Source organism: Centrocercus urophasianus, unplaced genomic scaffold (assembly GCF_019232065.1).
Source record: "Centrocercus urophasianus isolate 14NV4802_14NV808 unplaced genomic scaffold, USGS_Curo_1.0 seq_11, whole genome shotgun sequence".
Lineage (NCBI taxonomy): Eukaryota > Metazoa > Chordata > Aves > Galliformes > Phasianidae > Centrocercus > Centrocercus urophasianus.
This window is the reverse complement of record NW_024884253.1, coordinates 58,301,104-58,322,976: the sequence shown is the minus strand read 5'-3', so window position 1 is coordinate 58,322,976 and position 21,873 is coordinate 58,301,104. Positions and strand designations below refer to the sequence as shown.

The window sequence follows — 21,873 nt, the reverse complement described above, 5'->3', positions numbered from 1 at the left end:
CCTCCTCCTCCTCCCCCTGCGCGGCGGCGGCAGCGCACCGCCGGGCTCCGCTCCCTTTGTTGCAGGCGGAGCGGCGGGCGCCGCGCACAAAGGAGCGCGGCCGGGGTACCGCTCCCGAGTCCCGCAACGCCCTGCCCGGCCCTGCCCGGCCCTGTCCGGCCCTGCCCGGCGGCGGCGGCTCCCCGCGGGGATGCTGAAGGTGCGCTCCGGCGCGGCGGAGAAAGGACGGTCCCGCCCGGGCGGCGCCGCGGGCTCCGCTTGAGGCTGCGGGCCCTGCCGCCGCCATCCCGCCGCTCCCCCGCCGCCCCTCGCCATGGTGGCGGAGAGCCCGGCCGCCGCCCGGCCGCCGCCGCGAGCGGGACCCCCGCGGGGGCTGTGCTGCGCCTCGGCCCTGCTGCTGCTCGCCCTCTCGGCGCTGCCCGCCGCCCGCGCCTCTCATCCGCTGGCCGCCGGCGAGTGCCAGGGCGGCGGCAAAGGGAAAGGCGGCAACTGCTCAGGTAAAGCCCCGCGCCGCCCTGCCCACGCGTGCACGTGGGGGAGCGGAGCGGCGCGGAGGAAAACAAAGGGGAGACGCTGCCCCGGGGGCTCCGCTGGGCGCTGCGCGGGGCGAGGGACGGGCGGCCGAGCGCCGCTGGGATGGGGCTGGCTCCGTGCATGGTTAGATAGATAGACAGATAGATAGACAGATGGAGAGATGCTGGCGCGGTGCGATTTCAGCGCGTTGGTTCGGCGTGACAGCAGCGCATCATCGTGCATCGTGAGGGATATGGCCGTTTGTAAAGCGGGGCAAAGTAAATACCGTATGAAGTTTCCGTTTCGCTAGCAGGGCACGTTTCTCCCCTTCAGCCCCTCCTGGTGAGGGCAGGTCGTCCTCTTTCCCCCACTCCGAAGCGCCGCTCCCCACAAAGGACCGACGCGCCGCTCCGTGCCTTCTCCGAGGCGATGAACGGCTCCGTGCCTCCCGCCCCATTGTGTGCAGCGGACGCGGAACTGAGCCCAGGCACGGGGAGCTCCGTCCTCGAGGCTCCGGACCGCAGCCGTGACAAAGTGAGGAACAAACCTCACCGCAGCCCGCACTCGGTGTGCTTATTTGGTCTGAATTCATCCGGTTTGGTGGTCCGCGCGTTGTACCGCAACGCCGTTGCGGTGCGGCTGCCTGACTTCTGTATTGTGTTTGCAGGAATACTGTGGTCGTTCTTTAGGAGGGGTTAATAGGTCAATGTGTCGCCGGCATTAGCGGCTCAGCGGTCAGAGACTTGTGGGTCGTTGGAGGAGAGCAGGGGCATAAATTAGCGAGGGGGAGTGTGAAATATCAGAAATATCGGAAGAAGTTTCTAAGACAATGTGGGATGTGTGGATACTGCTGGAAGAGGGCATCCAGGCTGACACCATCAAGTACCAAAAGACAGAAGCAGATATACATGCCATCTACAACACGTATGGCAGGCACTGGTTGTGGTGTCACTGTAAAAATGTGGCAGAAAAGTTATGCTTAAAAAGGCAGTAGTAGTCAGGTTCTGTTGTGTGGTAATCACTTCACACATGATTGCGATGTTTCGGTTTTCCTCGTTGATTTTAAAGAGCCTGATATCGATACGTGGTGTCTGGGACAGGTTTTCCCTTTACTCATCCCAGTACGGCTTCATTAAGTTTTACCAGGTAGGTCCCTCCCTGCCAGAGATGACTTCCCTGTACACGTGGAGCATCAGCAGTTGTCTGTGGACTGCCTTGCTCTCCTCACTGTTCGCACAGAGCAACAAACTTAGAATTCTGTGACAGCTTTTTCTTCAAAAGTTGGGACTCACATAATTACTTTCTGTGCTCAGAGAAGCGGAATCCAGACCTTGACTATTACTTTGTCATTTTGATGTTTGTATCAGGTTGACCGAATGCCCTGGAGCAGTTTCTTAAACTTTTTGTGTTGGTCCCTGAGGCTGTAGCATTTCCTCACCACTCGGTTATGTAGCTACCTTTATTTTCTGTTAAATTGTTAGGAAATGCTGAAGTCCTCTCCTTAGTTCCTCTGTAGCATGCTGCTAAAGAAAGAGTTTGCTGTAGCAAAAAAGCACTGCAAGGTGGACAACATGGGCAGATAACATAAAAATTCAGATGGCTTTTCTAGCCTTGATTCTCTCCCTTCTGCCCAGGCATTGCAGTTCCATCTTTTGTTAAATTCTGATATAATGGCATCATGCCTTGCCAATGGCCAAGGGAGGATCATATAATCAAGCAATTAGAGCAAGAAACAGAGAATTTGGACATAGCTGCCATTAATTGGTGATGTGATGTGGACTTCTGTGCATTTGTTTATCTGTCAGTCCTGCTTCGCTAAGTGAGAAAACTGAAATAACTTGATTTTAGTTAGAATGCTGGATAAAACAGTTGGTGGGATGTAGGTTTTGTTTTGTTTTGTTTGTGTAAAAGAGAACAGGCACCAAATGTTAGGGTTGATGTTTTAGAGGTGTTATCTTATTGCCAGATTTACTTGTAGTCATCTTGTGCAGTGCTTCTGGTACCCAATGGCTGTAAGCAGGATGGTGTGATAGCTGCTTATCTGCTCTGGTAGTCTTGTCCTCAATAAGGATTGGGAAAGGAAGTATAAAATAGATTTAGTTTATGAATTGGATTTGGGAATCTCCACGCTGCACTCTTCAGTTTCAATCTGGATGGATCCCCTGTGTGAGGTGTGTTGCAGCCACGGGGGTTCATTTTATTGCAACTGCCCAAATTCAGTGCATTGCAGTAAGATTTGCTTTAAATTTGAGCACTCTGGATTCGTTAGCAGCAATATATCTCTGTTGGCATGCATTTCAGCTGCTCCTTCCTTTATGTGATCATATATGCTTGTTGGGATGATTTCACACACTTCCTATGAGTCTTATAGGCCATATGCTGCCCTTGGTTTCTTAAAGTCTCTTTGAGCAATGTCTGTAAAGATAAAATTGTTTCAAAATAGCTTATTGAGGACTGGATGAGGCCAAGGAAAAGTAAAGGACACGTGGTCTTCCACAGGATTACCCTTCTGAGGAGCATTAAAGTCTTTCTTTGCAACAATCATAAGGTCTCTGAAATAGCTTGAAGATGGAAGTAGATGGAAAATGTTGATTAGAGAGAGGAAAGGGGAGAGCTGGACAAAGGAAAGTATCCATCCTGTGTGTAGGGTGATAGTGGAGAGTATGATGTGCTGTTTATTGAGCATGGAACTATAAGCTGTCAAAAAGCTTATAAATTTTTAGACAGAACAGCAGAGAAAGCTATAGGGGAGCAATCCTTCATCACATACAAATTACCTTAAGTTTCAGTATGCTTTAGAAACATGGTTTCTACCCTGAAATAATTCACAGAGTAAATTAGACAGAGAATGTGAAAATGGACAAAAGAGAGCGGTGAAGCAGGGAACATCAAGTGGTGAACCATCAGGAGTACAGCAAGCACAAGCAAAATTCATGCATTATGATATGGTAGGATGAGAAAGGAAGAGTAGACATCAGAGGTGGATTGAAAGCATCGTGATGCTGGGCAACAAGAGGGTCCTGAGAAGGGATGGGAGAGGAAAGTATTGGTTGACCAGTACATGAGAAGAAGGGAGTAAGGAAGCTGCATGAGAAAAGATAGAAAGCTGAGAATGGGAACAACTCACAAAGGATAACAAGAATTAGCCACGTTGTATGTACATTTTCAAAGCATGTTTGTGCTTGCGTGCTTGCGTGCTTGCTCCTTGTGTGAGCAGAGCTTTAGAGATAGAAGATTTGGGAAGGGCACAGAAGGTGAGCAGGAAGAGCAACGGGAGATGGCAGTCTCATGCAGATAAGGCAGGAACATCCCCAGAACACGATAATAACTCCAAGTAGTATAACAGCAAAGGAGAGAAATTACACTAATTCTGTTGAAAAAAAAATGAACACTGTTCATTTTTGCGCACACTCAAGGAGGGAGCAGTGCATTTAAAATATGTCTTCTGTCACTGTTGCTAGAGATGCATGTAGTAACATAGATAAAAAAGATCTCTTTTTGTTTGGTCCTCTCTTCTTGTTTGCTTTCTAGCACTGATGAATCTGCCATCATTCAGAATTTGAAAGTCTTTGTCCTTGTTCTCTCCTGCTGATATTGTTGTTTCCCCATATCCTTGTCATGCAGCAGAGGTTGTTCAATTAGCCACTCTTTATTTCCATTATTTTGTTAGATGATATCAAGTCTGTTCTCCAGGCACAATAGCAAGGATCCCCAAGATTATCATTGCTGTGTCAGCAGAAGTGGCACAGCATAAACATATTAAGAAAAAAAATTATCTGCACAAGTCATCTCTTTACTACTTTGATGTGGTGCATGTAATGTATTTTTAAAATATGTTACATGACAACATTAACAACATATTTTTTAAATTACCTTCAGTAATCAAGGACCAGCAGTGAAGAATAACACATCATCTGTAGTTTGTGTGTGGACTGCTAGTACTGCTGACTTGTTCAGTGCTTAATAGCTTGTGGGGATTGTAGGAAGTGGTAAAAACAAAGGTCACTGAAGCCGAACCAAAGTAGCGATGCTTGAAATATGTTGCTTTTCTCTCTCCTTGAGTGTGGCCCTTGCCTTTGCTATGTCTCCTTCCTTCCAAAACTGTTTGATAGTTAACAGGATGAGACACTGAGAAGCTTAAAAAGTAAGTGCCAAAAACTTAGTAAACAAGAATCTGTTAGAGTTAGGAGCAAAATGTTTGAGGCACAAACTCGGTGCTTGTGAGTTCTCAGTTGCCTTTGCAAGGTTTTCAATCTCAGTAGCATCTAGGATATGTCCAGGATTGGCTCTCTTTCAAAAATACTGTCTACATTTATTGGCTAATTGCAGTTTTAGAGTTCAAACCAGGATAAAATATCACTATTTTCTGATGTGTTATCTATTATATATGAGCTGTTGCAGTTGAGTACTTCACCTTTTTCCTTAGGATAAGCAGGGGTCTAAAGCTACTCGCATTGATAACATCTACTCTGTGAAGTGAAAAGCTGAGCTGAAGAGTGGGTTGGCCAAAGCGAGTAGTGTGTACATCTTTATCAGTCTAGGCTTCTGCACTATCCGAAGCTTGGATCCATTCTGTCCCTTCCCTGTCTGTGCAAGGGAAGAACATAAAGCTGTGCCCAGTCCACCTGGTCCACAAGAAAACAATGTGGGATGACATAAACCTCAGACACTCGCTGTTGCCAGAGCTCGCCCTTGTTTGTGCCTGAGCTCTGCGTGACTCTGTCAGCCAGAATCTGATGTAGCCTCAAGCCTGGCTTTTATCTGTGCTTAACTGCTGCAGCAGGCATACTCTTTATGCCTTTTTCTTTTTTTTTTTCCGATTGTTGTTGTAAAGATGAACTAAGTGGGGTTTTTGGTTCTAGTGTGTCATCCTAAGTTACACAAGACCAAATCAATTTGTGTTAATAGTGTGAAGCCAGATTGGCAAGAATGGAAAAGCAGGGGATGGTTTGGGGATACAGGTTCAGGTAAATTAGCCTAGCTGTTCTAAGAAATATATGTCTTGTTTATTTGTTTGTTTGCATAGACAAACCTGATCTGAAATGGTATATGGACTTGAATAATTGGTTATTTTATCTCAGACTATGACTTATGCTCCTGCAGATGAATTACAACAGTCAAGCCAAGCAAACTGTGATATGTGTTTGTGCCAATTGAACTTCTGAAGTAAATGATCCAGACTCAGTCAGGTTACATATCACTTTGAGAAACTATCATAAGGCATGAATACAAAGCAGCTATAAGGAGAAAGTGAGAACGATTAAAAAGAGAAATTAATACTCAGAGAACACCATGCACGTATTTCTTTCCCTATAGTGTAATTATTTAGCCATGGAATGTCCTTGCGATGCAGATTCTAAAGCTGAATTAAGAGTGAAAAGGTAATTAAAGTGGAATTGAAAGTGTCAGAATAACAGAAAATCATCTCATAACAGGTGTCACTCCATCATTGTCACTAGTGGGAACTGATGCTGCTATGGAGTAAGTGAAGCTTGACTGAAGAGACTGGATGGGATCCAATTTCTTTACTGTTTCTTGAAATGGAGAAAAGAGCAGCAATGTTTGTCATGAAAAATGTTGCCAAGAAAACCTTCCTTCTGTACCGAGACCTTCCTGATAACTCCTGTTACAGGGAAAACAAGAACCATCTTTATTAAGAGCTGTCAGGCACTTTTATTGCTGTTGATGCAAGGATAAGCACTTGTACTTAGAGTCTGACATTTTTCTTCTAGAATTGACAGTGCACTGGACAAAGGGAAAAGTTAATATTTACTTGGATTTGGAAAAAGGAAAATCTGCGCTCAGGGTCTTTGATTGAAGAAGGAGGAAGGCAGAGAATAGCACAGATATTGACAGGAGGCTGGATTTTCCTTTTTCCTGTAAAGAAATGATCGTATTCCATCACTGATCAGCAAGCTGAAAGTGCTTGTGACTTTTCCATCCCATAGCCAGATTTTGGCATGTGTCCATATAGGAGATAGGAGAAGAACCTTCCAAATTAACTATAGATGTAACTTTTGGGGAAGAAAAGATGATGAGCACCAGACTGTTGAAAAAGGATCTATTTTTCAGACTGTAGACTTACCTTTCTGGTAAGTCCCTGCAGATGCTGTGGAATAAATGTGGTGATAGAGGACATGTTGTGTTTTTGAGGAATAAGCATGTCTCTTTGTAAGCTATCTGCAATATCTAATAGAGCTAAAGACCAAGGAAATTCTATGTTTGTTATTTAAAATAAAAATAAAAATAAAAATCATTCTATCACAAGAATAGCTTTAGATAATAACAATTAAATATAAATAATCACTTATAGACTAAATAATCCTCTCTTCTAATGGCTGTTATTTATTCTTAGATCATCTTGAATTTTTAACAATTTAGAAATACTGAAAAACATGGGAAGAAAAAAAGGAAAAGCATGAGTGTGGAGTTGTGTTCTGTAGATCCTGAGTGTGTAGAGAAAAGCATACTGTACAAAAGAAAACCACAGTAAATTTTATTATTTGAAGTCATTTCTTGACAAAATGGTTCTTCTTTTTGTAATATTTTTCCTCCAGAAAGGATAAAAAGATACAGAAAAAATTGTTTAGGGGTAAGTTCAGCAATCAAAATGTGATCTGATGAAATTAAAATTACCTGAAGAACCTCATTATCTGCTTCCTTGTCTTGATGAACATCTACAACATACCTTTAGTTCCAATTTACTTCACAGTTGGCTTCAAGAGGGTCTGAGGGCAGAATTCTTTCATCTTTCATTATTAGGTGGCACCATTAGTTATTTAAGTGTTTATCACAGGTCATATGTTCTTCAGTGCATGTATTTATTTATGAAAAAAGAAAAAAGAGTCAGATCTGTGTCTCCACTAAGATTCTTACCACGGAACGTTTGTCTTATGTGAAGTTGGGGGCATGATGCCAGCCAAGCTCTTTGAGTACCTAGCAAGGTGGCCAGAGGAATTCTTTCTGAGCCCGTTATGTCCCCAGGCCCAACTGGGTAGGGCTGGGATGCTGAGCAGGGGTTTGCAAGGGTTTTGCAGAGGTGCATGCCTCTGTTCCAGATACAAAGTTATTATTAAACTAATTTCAAGGCTTCATTTTTTTTTAAGTTGCTCTGCAACTGCCTTACTAGTCACAGTGTGGTTTTATGAGGAGGTGGTGTTTAACTAGCAAATCAGGATTTATTTTAGGATAATTTCAATTCTAATTATAGGCAACAATTTCTAAGGACTGAAAAGACGAGTCTTTTCTGGTAATAGATTATGTGTTACAGCAACAGTGTTTAAAGGATCAGGTTCAAAATAAAATTAAATCCCCGTAATGCCTCTCTTTTGACTTAGTATTATAAAAATAAATTTAGTTGCAATTACAGTCTTGAAACAGTCACTTTATATAACAGTGTTCAAGCTGGCAGGATCCTCATCCACGCCTCAGAAATAGCGTTAATTAAGACCAGCAGGAAAACATGTGAAGTGAAAGAGGAGAAAATCAAGAACAAGACAGAACTGTCAGTAAGTTTTCTGAAGGGAAATTATCCTTTCCGTAGCTACAACAGCCAACTTCTGCCAGGCTGGGACCTTGCTGCGTGCATCAACATCTTAAAAAGGAGTGCTTGGCAAGACAGCGCAAGGACATTCAGGCTGTGAGATGGCTTCTGCAGTCTGCTCCGGAGGCACAGCGTGAGGCTGCGGTGGGCTGCCCCTTCTCAGCGCTCGACCTGCTGGCGGGTGGCAGCTGAGCTCCTCCAGGCAAGGCCTCGGGGCCTCTTACGCCTCACCCAGCCACATGGGACCTGTGTCAGAGCAGATGGAGGCGGCTGGCTCCAGTTAATCTGCCCTTGAGTGCTGTGGTGTGTTTGGGATGAAACGCTTAACCTTCAGAACTCTGACTGCCTCACCCCGGGCCCAGCCCTGCTTATTTCCCAGACTGGCACGTTTCGGCGCTGTTTCAGCAGCCTATTGCAGATGAAAAAACCTGCCTCAGACTGCTTGAATTCCTATGACATGGCATCTAATGATGTGAGAAGGAGCACGTGGACCACAGAGAGGTTTTGCTGTCACATCTACTCACATATGACTGTAGAAAACCCAAAAACCCCTTTCAGCAGCAGGTGAGAAAGTGCCCCACTGCTAAAACTTGAAGCACAGGGAGGTGTTTGGTGTACTTGCTCTCCGTGGTTGCATGTACAGTTTCACACATAACTACCAAGAATGAGTGATTAGATAAGCATCATTTGCAGTAGTTGCTGAATTTCCTCTAAAATGTTAGTACAAACAAGTACCTTCCCAATTGCAACATAAAAGCTTAAGATCTGGGCTAGCCAAATGTGTCAGTGCATATGCACAAAAAAAAAAAAAAAAAAAAAAAAAAAATATATTAGCCATACAAAATGTGGGAAAGTTTTTGGAAATAACAGTTTTAATCATTAAAGTGTACATAAGCTTCACTGCCAAGGTGTAAAGTCAGTAGTTGGTTGGTGAAGACATCTCAAACAGCATTTTCAACAGGCATTTCTATAGATTGATAAAAATTGGTATGTAGTTACCAGTTTGTTGCTTTAAAACTCAGGGAAGCGCTGATCTAAATAAATCTTTACATTTTGCTAATTAGCATTGACTCTGGTTGTGCGCTGCCTCTCTCTCATCCCTCTGGGAGAGGCAGAGGTCAGTTCATTGTGCCAGGTGGGTTCTCCGGGGCAGAGGGGAGCAGCAAAACATCCTTAGAAAAGCCAACGGGGTCCCCCTGAGCAATAATACCAGGTGCAGTGGTGGGCAGATGAGCTGTCACCTTCCTAAAACATGGTGTTTTAGGATAGATTTTCCTTCATCCTCCATTTCTCACATAGCTTTACCTAGATAATTCCGTAAGGCAGAGTCCCTTTTTCCTGTCTTTACTGGAATTTCAGGGTTATAAAAGTGAAAGTAAAATAGACAGGCTAAGTTAAATTTATAGATTTGTTTAAGATTTATAGATTATAAAGTTAAGATTATAGATTTTTTTTTTTCTTGTACAAAAGGTGGATTGAGAAGGCAATTTGTTTAATTGTATTTCTCCCGTAGCTATCTGCAAAGGATGTCCCTTTGTTTGTACGTCTACATGGAATGCTTTTGTGGAAATATGTATATATGATTGAAATGTGCAAAGTCAGTTCTGAGCTGTAACAGATAGTCTTTCTCACATCGGAGTCTTGCAGTTGTCATAGGTATGAAACAGAAATGTTGGTTAGAAAATATGGAGAACAGCTGCCTTATTTTTGTTTGTTTTTGTTAAGTGAGAAGAGGTATATCATTATCTCAGTGCTCTTTGTTAAACCCCTGTCTGTAATGTAGAAGAGTTACCCAGGTGAGAGAACACAACCTCCACATTTGCAAGTGATATTCACGCTGCTGACTGAGCAAACAAAGAGGAACTGTGGAACCAGGCTCAGAATTTGAGCGTTTTGGGTGATTTATCTACCAGATGGTAAATGCAGTCCAACGTAAAAAATTAGTCTGGGAGCAAGGAATCAATCATCCGGCACACTGATCAGGAAAGGGATTTGGGTGTTATAGCAGAAAAATTAATGAGCTGGCAATCCGCAGCAGAGCGGCATTAAAACAAAAAGATACTATACTGTAATAAAAGGGTCGACATACAGAAGACAAAAGAGATGAATATAATGCTTTGTTAAACACTGCATAAACCTAATCAAAAACAGTGTATTAAAAAAAAAAACAAACAAAAGCCAAAACAAAACAAACCCAAATTATTCAAACATAATGATGAAATTATTTGGTATCAAAACCTGGAAATACAAGTTAATGTACAAATGTGAAGTTATTTTACCTCCTTCACAATTTTTTTTACCCCCAAATATACAGTGTGTTGAGTCACAGATTACCAATTACTTATTGGTAGCATATATTTATATGCTATTTACAGTCGTAATACAGTGTACTTGCAATAATCTAAACAAGACTAAGTAAAAGCTACCAGTACTGCTTTACAGAATAAATATTTATTTCTATTAAAATCCTGAAAACACTTCCTTAGCCCCTTTCAGTTACTCAGGGTGGAAGAGTTTAGCATAACACCATCCTTACAACCAAAATCACTCCATGAATCTTCACAGACTTTTCATGGGAAGTCCAGACAGAGAAGACTAAGAAAAGGTGGCTTCTGTGCTCAGTTTCCTCTTCTGTTTCTAAGGATCAGACACAGGTTAGGCTTCTTGGGAGGTGACGATGCGCGTGGGCTTAGGACCGAGCCTAGCAGCTGGGGGGTTGACACAGGTGGAGGCCAGGCAAGGGATCCCATGTGAAGCTTGACACAACAAAGGGGCTTCTGTGAGAGCTAATACCTGAAATAAGTGGTCTAGAAAGTTTCTCTCTTCTACTTCAGCAAACCTCATGAAAGAAGTAGATTGCAACATGGTTATTTTGCTACAGAAAGCTGCCTTAAACTGCTCTTCTGAGTCCTCGGCTAGTAATGTCTTTTATTTCTGAACACAGTCAAAGAGGTGGGAAACTGTGATGCCATACTGTCCTCCGATTTTGTTTCTTATATGGTTGCTGTTTTTTCTTGATAGTTTGGTGAACAGCTAGTGAAGTGTTTAGTGCTCCTATTTATCATATCAGCATACTGCCTAAATTCTTTCACTTACTATTTATGCTTTTCCTTTGTTCAGTTTATTTGCTTTTAAATGCTGCCTGAAGAAATATTACTATAAAGACAAGGGGAAAGGATCTGATTGTCTGACCATATAACCAGAGGAGTAAAACCCACTACTTAAGGCACTTTTTGAGTGTTAATCACTGCTTAATATCAAAGAGGGGCTACTAGGTTATAATTATAATTTATCTATGTATAAAAGAACAAACAAACAAATTTATTTGATAGAGTAAGCAGGAGGAGCCTGCAAATACTAGTTCCTTATGGCTATACTGGTTAAGACTGTAGAGACACTTGATGATATTCCATAGACTTTTACAGCAGCTGTAGCAAAATCTATAGCAAAGGAATAGACTTGGACACCTGTATTTCTCCTAGACAGAAAGGCAGTTTTACCTTAAAACTTTGCAGAGCATGTCAGAATATCTTCTGATACTGTGCTGAGTTGTGTTTACGTAGCTCCAGTGCACCAGGCTCAACCTTGGTGTAAATAGCAGCTCTACTTCCATCACCAGTTGTTTACCTTGAGGCTGAAATTCGCCTTTTATTTCCTCTCAGTTGTATGGATGTGAGATGAAGGGCAGAATTTAGCCATGTGGCTATTTACATACATGGGTTTCCCCTGGCTGTATTTATTAAGTATCTTTCTGTTGCTTCAGAGGGTCACAACATTGTTGAAGAGGACTGATGTTGCCCGTGGCCCCACATTCGAGCAGAAGAGGTGGGTTAGATTCAGAATGGCAGCAGCATGGGGTCCGTCGGTGCCTTAGAAGTGAGATGATTCAGAACAGATACAGTTGTGCATCTGTGATCCTGGTCACGTGCTCCTTCTCTCTGTGGGCTGATTGCTGGATTTGCAGGAATAAGGGGCTCCTCTCCAAGCACTGGAGGATGCTGACAAAGCCTGCGTGTCCTTTGCTACCTCCAGTTGAGGGCAAAATGAGAACCAACCTCTTCCCTGCTTCTCTGCTGTAAAGCAAGTAATAGCAGCTAATTTATGGCAATTAGGAAGCCTCCCTCAAGAGCCGTGAGTTGACACCGGGTGCATTTTGGCACGGGTTGTGCTCACAGGGCTCCTCAGCCCTGGGAACCTTGGGAAGACAACTTATGAGCTGGCTAATCCGGTGTTACATTTGCCGAGGGAATCCCCAGTGGGAAGAGCGAATAATTTCCACCTGCTTTGTGCTGCATGAGTGGCACGACAGGAGCTGATGCGATCGATGAACGTATTCGGAGGAGAGGCAGCATCTTGGCTGTATTTTAGAGAATGCATTTCTTTGTCCCAGATTCTGGCCATCACAGCATTGGTCACATTCACTCATTCACCTGGGCCCTCTTTGTACCTGCAACCCTGATGGCAACGAGGCACAATGTAAGGATCCCACACTGTAGCACAGTGATAAATTCCCAGCCCCTGAAAATCCCTTTGAGACTGTCAGAGGGGGTTAGCAGAAGCTTCGGGAATCATATTTCTCCTTGCGTTTCGGGAAGGATAAACGAGCAGGCAGAAAGGAATTATTAACTATAGATTGAGCTGACAAGTCTCTCTCTGGGAGGTAAATGCGTTTCGGTAAGCTGAACAAGTCGTCAACAGTGATTTGTTTGTTAAAAGTGTGATGCAGTTGTTGAAGTTTCAGAGCAGCAGAGCTTATGACTCGGCTCTTTGTCAGTCCATAACTTACTGGCATTACCAGTATTCATTAAGTAGCCCAAACAAGCGGCCAGGGGCTTGTTTGTTTGTTTTCTCCCCGTGACTTTTATAGTACTGGTGGTTGTGCTACTTTTCCAGGGTCTTCCTGACTGTTTAATTATGGTTTTCAAAATCATCCCTAAATAGTATAGTGTATGGGTGTTTGGAGGAGAGAGTATATGCAAATCTAATTATTCTCCAGTACTATTCAGAGTGCTATGTTTCATGGATATTACACAAGCGTTAATTTATTTCCAATCTCTGTGTACAGAATAGGATTCCATTGCTATTTTTACATAGGCAAGTGTATCACAAGAATACACAGCAGTAATATTTTAATTTATAGATCCATTAAGGGATTCTAATGATTCGGAACACAAGAGGAAACTGAATTTTTTTGTATTATTTTGGAAACCGTTACATTTCAATCTCCTGCGTGGAAAATACTCTTCTTGGAATTGGCTTCATTATAATATTTGGGAAATAAGGAAGTGCCTCGTGTTTCATTTGAAATCAGCAATTGCTTAAGGTATTTTTATAAATTCTTGATTTTGATGTAGGCTGAAAGAAACCATAGAGATCCAGGGGTATGATGCCCTCTAAGTAAGTTTTCAATTGTAGTAGTGTTCTTTCCTTCTTGGAAAGGTCCAAAGCTGTAGAACAATCAGTATTGGGATTAAATCTTTCAGAAGGCAAATACTGAAACATCCTTTACTCTTCTCTTTTAGATAACTCTTTTTTTTTTTTTTTTTTTTTTTTCCAAGTCCATGTTTCATTTCCTAGTTAATTTCTGCAACTCGTTTAGAAACAGGCATTTCTTCCCATGCTTTTAGATAGCGATATTTGCAGAAAGGAGCTTGCCATGCAGGCTGACTGCCTTTGCTGACAGTCCGTTGTCCACATGGCTGCAGAAGATCTCTCATGTCATTCTGGTTGCTGCTTCTGCACTGAAGCCTATTTCTCAGCATGATCCTCTTTCTGATCTGATGTACTATTTGCTTAATGATCTCTTAGCAGTGAAAGTCCAAATTTTGTTCAAAAAACTTAGTAAGCAGCTTAATTTTAAAAAATGGAATGGAAAGGATAGATTTTTAGGGACATTATAAGAATATCTTGCTCTTAGAACCTGTGTTCAGAAATTTCCTACTTCAAGAAAAGAATCAGTAAATTTTGATGTACTTTCAAAAATGTCTAAATATCACCTGTGGACTAGACTAGGCTGAAAACTACCTTACCTTTTTGTGTAAACTTAAATGTTAGGAAAAACAAAGCACTACTGAACAGCTTCCACTGGTGTGAGTTATTGCATCCTATCTGGGGGAGGAAATCCAGTCAGACAATGAGAAATCCCCAGTTGCTGAGTATGTCTGGGAAGTCTGTTTTGAGTAACTTGTCTAGCATTGCACAAGGGCATTAGAATTGCAACAAATAAAATTTGTTTTGGAATCTTCTTTCAGAGTACTTAGTTTACTCTTTTGTTATGGCTTATCATAACTTCCCTTCATTTAAAAAAGAAAAAAGACTCCCTACCAACAGCTAGGGAAAATTCAGAAATCTCACATGGCTGGCTGATTTTTTTAAATGAGAAAGGTTAAAATCATTATGTACTGGCAGAGACTTCTCACTTGAATTAATGGCTTAATGGATACCATTGAAAATAGTTCTCCTATGTGAACCAGACACATGAAAACAGATAATTTTGCTATGTACCGACATGAAAGCAAAGACCCAGCAATCCCCATCTCTCTGTCAAGCCTTGGGGTCAAGCATAGTCCAGCCACTTTTGGCAGCCTACATTTTCATAGGACTTTTCATAGGAGGATTCAATGGTCTGAGCTTTAGAATATATACCTCCATCACTCCAGCTTGTGCCTCAGCTCCTATGTAAGGACATGGAAAAGCTCAAGTGCCTTTAATGGTACAAATGATATAATTGCTTAAAAAAAAATCCAAAAAACCAAATATGTGCTCTGATTTGATTGTTAAGAACAGCATGTCTGGAAATCTTCTATTTAAACAACAAGCCTGAGTGCTATAAACAAAACAGGATATTAGGATGGAAAATGTTAGCAATGTTAACTAAACACACAGTCCCAGTTCTATGTATTATTTCAGTACAGGAATTTGCAAGTTGCATTCAAGTTAAAGAACACTGCCTTTGCCCAAGAAGGTGTTCAGAAGTTGGGAAATGTGAATGCTTTGGACTGTCCTTGGGTGGTCAGACTCATTTGCTCAAATAGTAAGAACTGCTTTCTCATCACTTTCTCATCTTTGCGAGAATGTTCCTGAAATTTCCTCTCAAAGGAGCCTGCAGAAACATTGTGTGCAGCCTTTTCTCCCTTGCTAGGTAAGAGTATGTATTTAGTGATGGAAAAGAAAATAATACAGATGTAACAAATATTAATGCTATTTGTTTTGTAGAAAAAATCAGCTGAATAGTAACACTAGAAAGCACATTTACAGAGCAGGAAGGGAAAGTTGTGGGTTTTTTATTGTTCTTACATTTTAAATGTGAAAGATAGCCCAGATTAGGATGTAGTCTTACCAAGAATTGCCTTTGCCCATGATTTCACTCTCCTGCTGCTGGCTGTGCATCCAACCACAGACCTTGGCCCACTTCAGCCTTCAGTAAACCCTACTGTCAGCCAAGTCCCCTCACTAGGGCATAATGGGCCAGCAATGATAGAAACATTAAATTTGGAAAAGACCTCTAAGATCATAAAGTCCAACCCCCAACCTACCCTCACCATGCCCACAAACCATGTCCCACAGTGCTGCATCCAGACAGTTTCTGAACACTTACAGGGAGGGTGACTACACCCCCTCCCTGGGAAGCCCATTCTAGTGCCTCATTACTCTTTCTGGGAATAAGTTTTTCCTAATATCCAGCCTGAACCTTCCCTGGTGCAACTTGAGGCCATTCCCTCTCATCCTATTGTTGTTACCTTGGAGAAGAGGCCAACCTGCACCTCACCACAACTTCCTTTCAGGCAGTTATAGAGACCAATGAGGTCTCTCCTGAGCCTCCTCTTCTCCAGATGACATAATCACAGTTCCCTCAGCTGCTCCATGTAAGTCTTGTGCTTCAGACCCTTCATCAGCTGCATTGTCCTTCTCCTGGTGTTATTAGTGGCTTCCTGACTGTTGTGATGGGTACCAGAAGTGACAGTGCCGTGAGATGGAGAGCAGGAAGAGATAAGGAGGAGAGCTGCAAACTATTCCCCATCACTACTAGTGAGCTGTCTTCCAAACCGTATAATCACCACGCATATATTTGCAGCCACAGTGGTTGCAGTTTGTGTTAGGCTATAGATTTCTACCACTGCCTTGAAGCAGTGGATTTTAGGAGGTTTAGATTTGGTGTTGGGGAAATTTTTCACTGAGAGGTGAGGAACTGGCACAGCTGCCCAGAGAAGCTGTGGTGCCCCATCCCTGGAGGCGCTCAAGGTCAGGTTGGATGGGGCCCTGGGCAGCTGAGCTTCTGGGGGCAACAGCCCTGTCCCTGCTTTGGGCTTCATGATCCCTGAAGTCCTTTCCAACCCAAGCCATTCTATGATTCTGCATAATGGGCAGAAATTTTGTGGACTCAAGTTCTGATCTGTCTGAAGATGAAGATGCTGTGGATTGTGCATGAGATCAAGTTACTAGAGAAATTTCCTTCAGACTTTTGGTGTAACTGAAGACTATCAGGCACAAAAGGTTTATTCCCATTTTCAGTCTTCCATAGCCAGCATGAAAGCACCGTGTATGATTCATTTTCTTCTTTAATTTGCCTTGTTCTTCATGTTACACTCCACTGAAGATACTTACTTTTATTTCTGCTATTCCACATGGCAGAATTTATCTTCAAGAAAGGAATTTAAGTGCAAGAAAGCTTTTATAGACAGAGATTGAAGCAGCAAAACATTAGGCAGGAATCAAATGCAAGATGTTAAGCACCGTCTTTCCTGAAATCAAGGAGCAATTAAACTTCTTATTTCACTGACAAACTTGAAACCTGTAAAGTAATACGGTAACATAATGGGAAGCAGCACTTAATGAGCTTATGCAGTTATTGCAAGTTAAAAACAGTTGCATGTTTGGCAAACAAAATACTGAGAATACATTATCATTAAACGGTGGTGATAATGTAGTCAAAACAATAGCAAAGTACATAAGCCTCACAGAGCTATTAAATTTACTGTATCTTCTTTGAGTGATACAAAACAAGTGAAGAAAGCACAACACAGCTGTAGGGGAAAAAAAATGCTGGATTAAATCAGAAAAGCATGCAAGCAAATGAAAAAGAGCAATCAGGTTCACCTTGGATGGCAAAAACAAAACAATTCCAAACAAAACATAATATAAATCTTTTATGTCAGAGGAATCTTCTTTTTCAGGGTTAGCCTCTCTGGAAACAGGCTCAGTGGGAGACTTTAATCACCTAATCAAACAAGTAATAGAAATGATTAATGATTCCTAACCTGTTCAAACCCAGCATCTCTCGTGGTCTGCTTCATCACCTAACTTACGAGATCTACATCTGCCAGATTGGCTCATGAGCATGAAACCCAGGGCACAAAGCAGGCTATTTCTAAGGACGGTGTGAGCTCTCTCTACTTCAGCAAGGCAGTGATTGGCAGCACGGCTGGAAGCATATAGCTTTTTCCCTTGTGTTTATGGAAATAGCCTTCCCAGGCTACAGGGAAGCTGAGGACACAGTGGCCATAGTGTCCTCTGCTACTGCCCTTTCCAGCCCAGCTCCAACAGTCTGTCTGTCCCACCTGTGTTTCCTTAGCTTAAAAAAAAGAGACTGCTGTGGGAGATGATGTCAGAAGTCTGAATGAAGCATTTCTCTGCCACCACTCTCCCTTCAGTAGCTTCCTTCATGGAAGAAAGTCAGCTAGGTTGAGCACGATCTGCCCTTCAACTGCTGACTGTTTCTACTAGCCTCGTCCTTTCTGTCTTTGAAGAGGGACAGTTTTCCAGGGGCTGTGGTGAGAATGGCTGACTGACTGTACTCCAGGTCCTCTTCCCTGACCTCCCTAAAGATGGAACAGTGTTGGCCTTTCATGGGTAATTGACATCAGCCTCACCATCACATCAGTCAGTCCTCCCAGATCCTCCAGTGAGACCCATCTGGCCTGATGGAGATGAACATACCTGATTTTTCTAAGGAGTCTCAAACCTATTGCTCTGCTGTTGGCTGTCCTTTTTTTCTGAATGGTTTTGATACCTGCTGTGATTTGGGAGCAGGCTATGAAGACCTGTAAGACAAAAGAGACACAGTGTGCTTCAGCCTCTTCTTTGATGCCTGCTGCCTTTCTCTTCCCCATCCATCAAGAGATACATTTTTCCTGAACAACTTTTTGCACATGGCATTCCCAAAGAATTGTTTCTTTCTAACCTTAATGTCCCTTGCTAGCTCCAGCTGGGCTTTTTCTTTCCTGTTTTTGTACCAGAGTGCCCAGGCAATGCTTTTGTTCTCCCCCTTTGTAGCCTGACTGTGTTTACACCTGTGTGCTCCCTTTCTATACCTTCAGTTCATTAAGAATCTTCCTCTCAGCCAACAAGGCATGCTGCCAAAAAGGTGAATGCAATACAGGAAGCAGTCAGAGCAATATAAAGGTGTGTGTGTGAAAAATACAGTGACTTTTCTGAAGGAGATAGCGAGGCGGATGAGGACAAGGACTGTAAAATAAGATGTAATGGTGTCCTCATTTGCCCAGGAAGAGGATGTTGATGGTGAGGAGATCAGAGTGGGTCAACTGCCAGATTGTTCACCCTGTTTTTGGTGGTTTTCATCTCATGCTGAAGTTCATAGTGCTGCACATACCTTGCTACTGAGATAGGTGTACACAGTTGAGTGTGTGGTGTCAGGAACAGAGAGGGTAGCAGGAAAGTAACAGAAGCAAAAGCTTTCTGAGGCAATGAAATGTTCTGTCTCTCTGTGTAGGAAGAATCCAGTGAAGATTAGTAGGAGAGGAGTTACAGAGGGTAATTGGCTGGATGTCAGAAAAGGTGGGGCAGGATGGCAAAGCCAGCTCTGTGGAATGAGAAGCCTTATTCATCGGAGAAGAGGAACTCAAAGATTAAAAGATCAGAAGGAAGAGTTCATTACTAAGTCTAGGGCAAATGGATGAGGTAGGCTAAAAGGAGCAATAAGGGAGAGGTCTTCAGTCAGAAGTCAATGAAGATTGAAATTGCTTGAGTTCAAAGTAAAAGTTAAAGGAAAGGGAGAGGCAAATGCAAGAACAGAAGGAATACCTAAAAGGGGATTTTGAGACATGGACTTGGAAGGAAAGAGGTCTTGCTAAAGTTTAGGGAAAAACATGAGGTCATAGGGTGGGAGTAGCAGTTCTTCATTGCTGTTGGAGAGCAGAACTGGGTTGTCTGGGGACAGGATCATGGTGGTGTGGGATGGCAAGAGGGGCATGGGCAGCACAGGGGATGCTAGAGAAAGAACAGGAGATACGGCCTTGAGAGATGGACAAGTCTTGTATCTAGATGACAGACTAGTTAGTAAGGGGAAATTATCATCAGAGAAAGAGCAATGAACTGAGAGTTTTAAAGAAAAAACTCCACCAAAAAAACTAAAAGGCAGGAGGGGGAAATTAATCAAAAGCTAACTTCTTTCTTCCATTTTCTGTCTTCAGAACAAAAAACGAGAACAATCCTTCCACCACTAGCATATATTTATTTAACTAGTTTTATCAGTCATTGTGGTTTCCAATTAGAAATGTATGTATTTTTTCTGTACTCCTCTGTTTAACAGACCATGAGGAAAATTGACAGATTAAACCCCTAATCCTGAATATATGCACGTGCTTAATTCTGAATTCATATACTTATGTTATTAACTGTGTTGTTAGACCAGAGCTGTAGTGCTCAGCTGCTTTGGTATGTTAAAATAAAGATGCTTTCAAAAGGATTTAATACTGTTTCAGATTTAGCAGATTTGGATATTAGATCAATAATACTTAAAAATAAAAAACAAACAAGCAAAAAAACCCCAAGCCAACAAAACCTCAAAGATGTGTACTTTCTTATCTTGATCATATTTTTATATAACAGTAGATACCATAGATTTATCATTCATGAGATTTTCAAAGGTGCAAGCCTAACTTATTTGCTTAATATTTATTGGTACCTTTGAAATCCCCTTCTAATTTATTTCAGAAAAAGAAATGTCTTCAAATGCAAGATGAAATCAGTGCAATGCTGGACCTAATCATTGTAGACAATGACTGGATCAGGTTTGAAAGGTAAAAACAGGTGGTGTCCTGTTTTCGAATTCAAAATGTGGAGCATGAATGAAGTGGGTTTAACCTTTGTAAAAGAAGAACAGCTTGCCCAGGGAGGTTGTGGAGTCTCCTTCTATGGAGATCCGTCTGGATGCCTACCTGTGTGACCTATTGTAGGGAACCTGCTTTAGCTAGGGGTTGGAATTGATGATCTCCAGAGATTCCTTCCAACTCCTGTGATTCTAAGATTCATCATTCACAGCTAATTCATTCATGACATTTGATTAATAATTGTTAGTTGAGATTTTTCACTGGAACATTGTGCTGTGTTGTCTGGTTGAAAAGAATGAAGCTGTATCGTCAGGGTTTTCTCAGCATGCTCTGACTTTATTCCTAGACTTTGTGACAGAAGTGAGTGAGGGTGATACTGCAGAGGTTTATAAGCTCATTTAGAGACCATTCTGCAGTTGCCTAGTGTTATGTTTTTTATCCTGCAGTTTTTATGGAAAAATGCACAGATGATGTTTTAATTTTGTCTGTAACTTCAGCAAATAATTCATATCCTTACATTATTTATTTATTTTTTTTTACGAAGTTGCTATCCAGGATAACTGTTAAATTATTACATTCTTACACTGTCTAAACCTAGTGTAAACATGCTGATCTTCATTAACTTTTATCTTGTCAACTGGAAGAGATACTGTGATGAAATGTCATATCCCGATGTAAGTTTTCAAATCACTACTTTTACCAACACTTGAGGGGTTTTTTTGCATATTAAGTATAATATAGAGTTTAAATATGCAAATTGTTTTTGAAAGGCACAATTCAGAAAGGATTATAATTTTCACAGGATGTTCACAGAGATTTAGTGTTTCCCTTAATTAAATGTTATTGGTATCACTTTGATTTGGTGACTTAAAAACGATAGATCTTGTTGTGTAGTACAGGTGTAATAGAGCACAGGTTTTGGGGGAAAAAGTTTTTGGAGAAAAACAGATTACAATAAATGTCTCCAAGACCCTTTTGTGAAAGCTAATATTTACAGTTGTATTTGAAAACCATGCATTAAATACAGGGAGAGGCATGGCTTCTCCCTTGGCCCTCCAGGGAAATACAGCACAGTGGTGTGCTGCCTGAGGCACAGCACAGGAATGGATTAATCGGAAAATCTTCTAGTTGAATATTCCTGCCTTGTGTGCACCTTCCTGCCTCAGCGCAGGGCCTGCTAGTTCTGGGGGACCTTTGCTGACCTGTTTGGGAAGCGGATAGGCAGACAATGCTGTGATGAGTGTCTGTTTTTCTTGTTATAGCACTAGGTCATCTGGGTCGTACTTTGCTTCCATAATTCTTGCTCAGTACTAGGAGGAAGACAAAGCAAATGCTGTGTTGCTGTCCTTATCTTGTACGTGCAGTGATTTTTATGCAAAGGCGTTCCATGACATGATTTCAGTGCTCTGACATTTGGGCAGTGTTTGGGTTTGAATGGATGGATGGATGTAGGAGTCACTGAGGGCTAGGGCTTGATTTGTTTGGCAAAAACCTGCTCGGCAATTTCAAGATAATAAAAGAGCTGCATTGTCTCCTGTGTGACAACTTAAAAAAATCCCCAGTGATGGCTTTCCACTGGGATATGTTCTGCTATTACTTCACATTATTATGTGCTATATTTACCAATGCGAAATGAGGTTAGTTAGCTAGATATGACAGGAAAGGTGTAGGAGCATACTTTCTGTGCAGAACATCTTTCCTACAGGAAAGCAGCCAGGTCTCACACAGTTCAGGCAGTAAGCAAGGAAT

At 42.1% G+C, this 21,873-nt stretch overlaps 1 protein-coding gene across 1 annotated transcript in view; it reads left to right on the top strand.

The window, feature by feature from the left end:
• The first annotated feature begins 313 nt into the window (after window positions 1-313).
• TMEFF1 (transmembrane protein with EGF like and two follistatin like domains 1) overlaps window positions 314-21,873 on the top strand; it is a 116,586-nt gene continuing 95,026 nt past the window's right edge. The window contains exon 1 of the mRNA XM_042839154.1: window positions 314-497. Coding sequence (XP_042695088.1) covers window positions 314-497 — 184 coding nt within the window. The remainder of the gene's footprint in view (window positions 498-21,873) is intronic.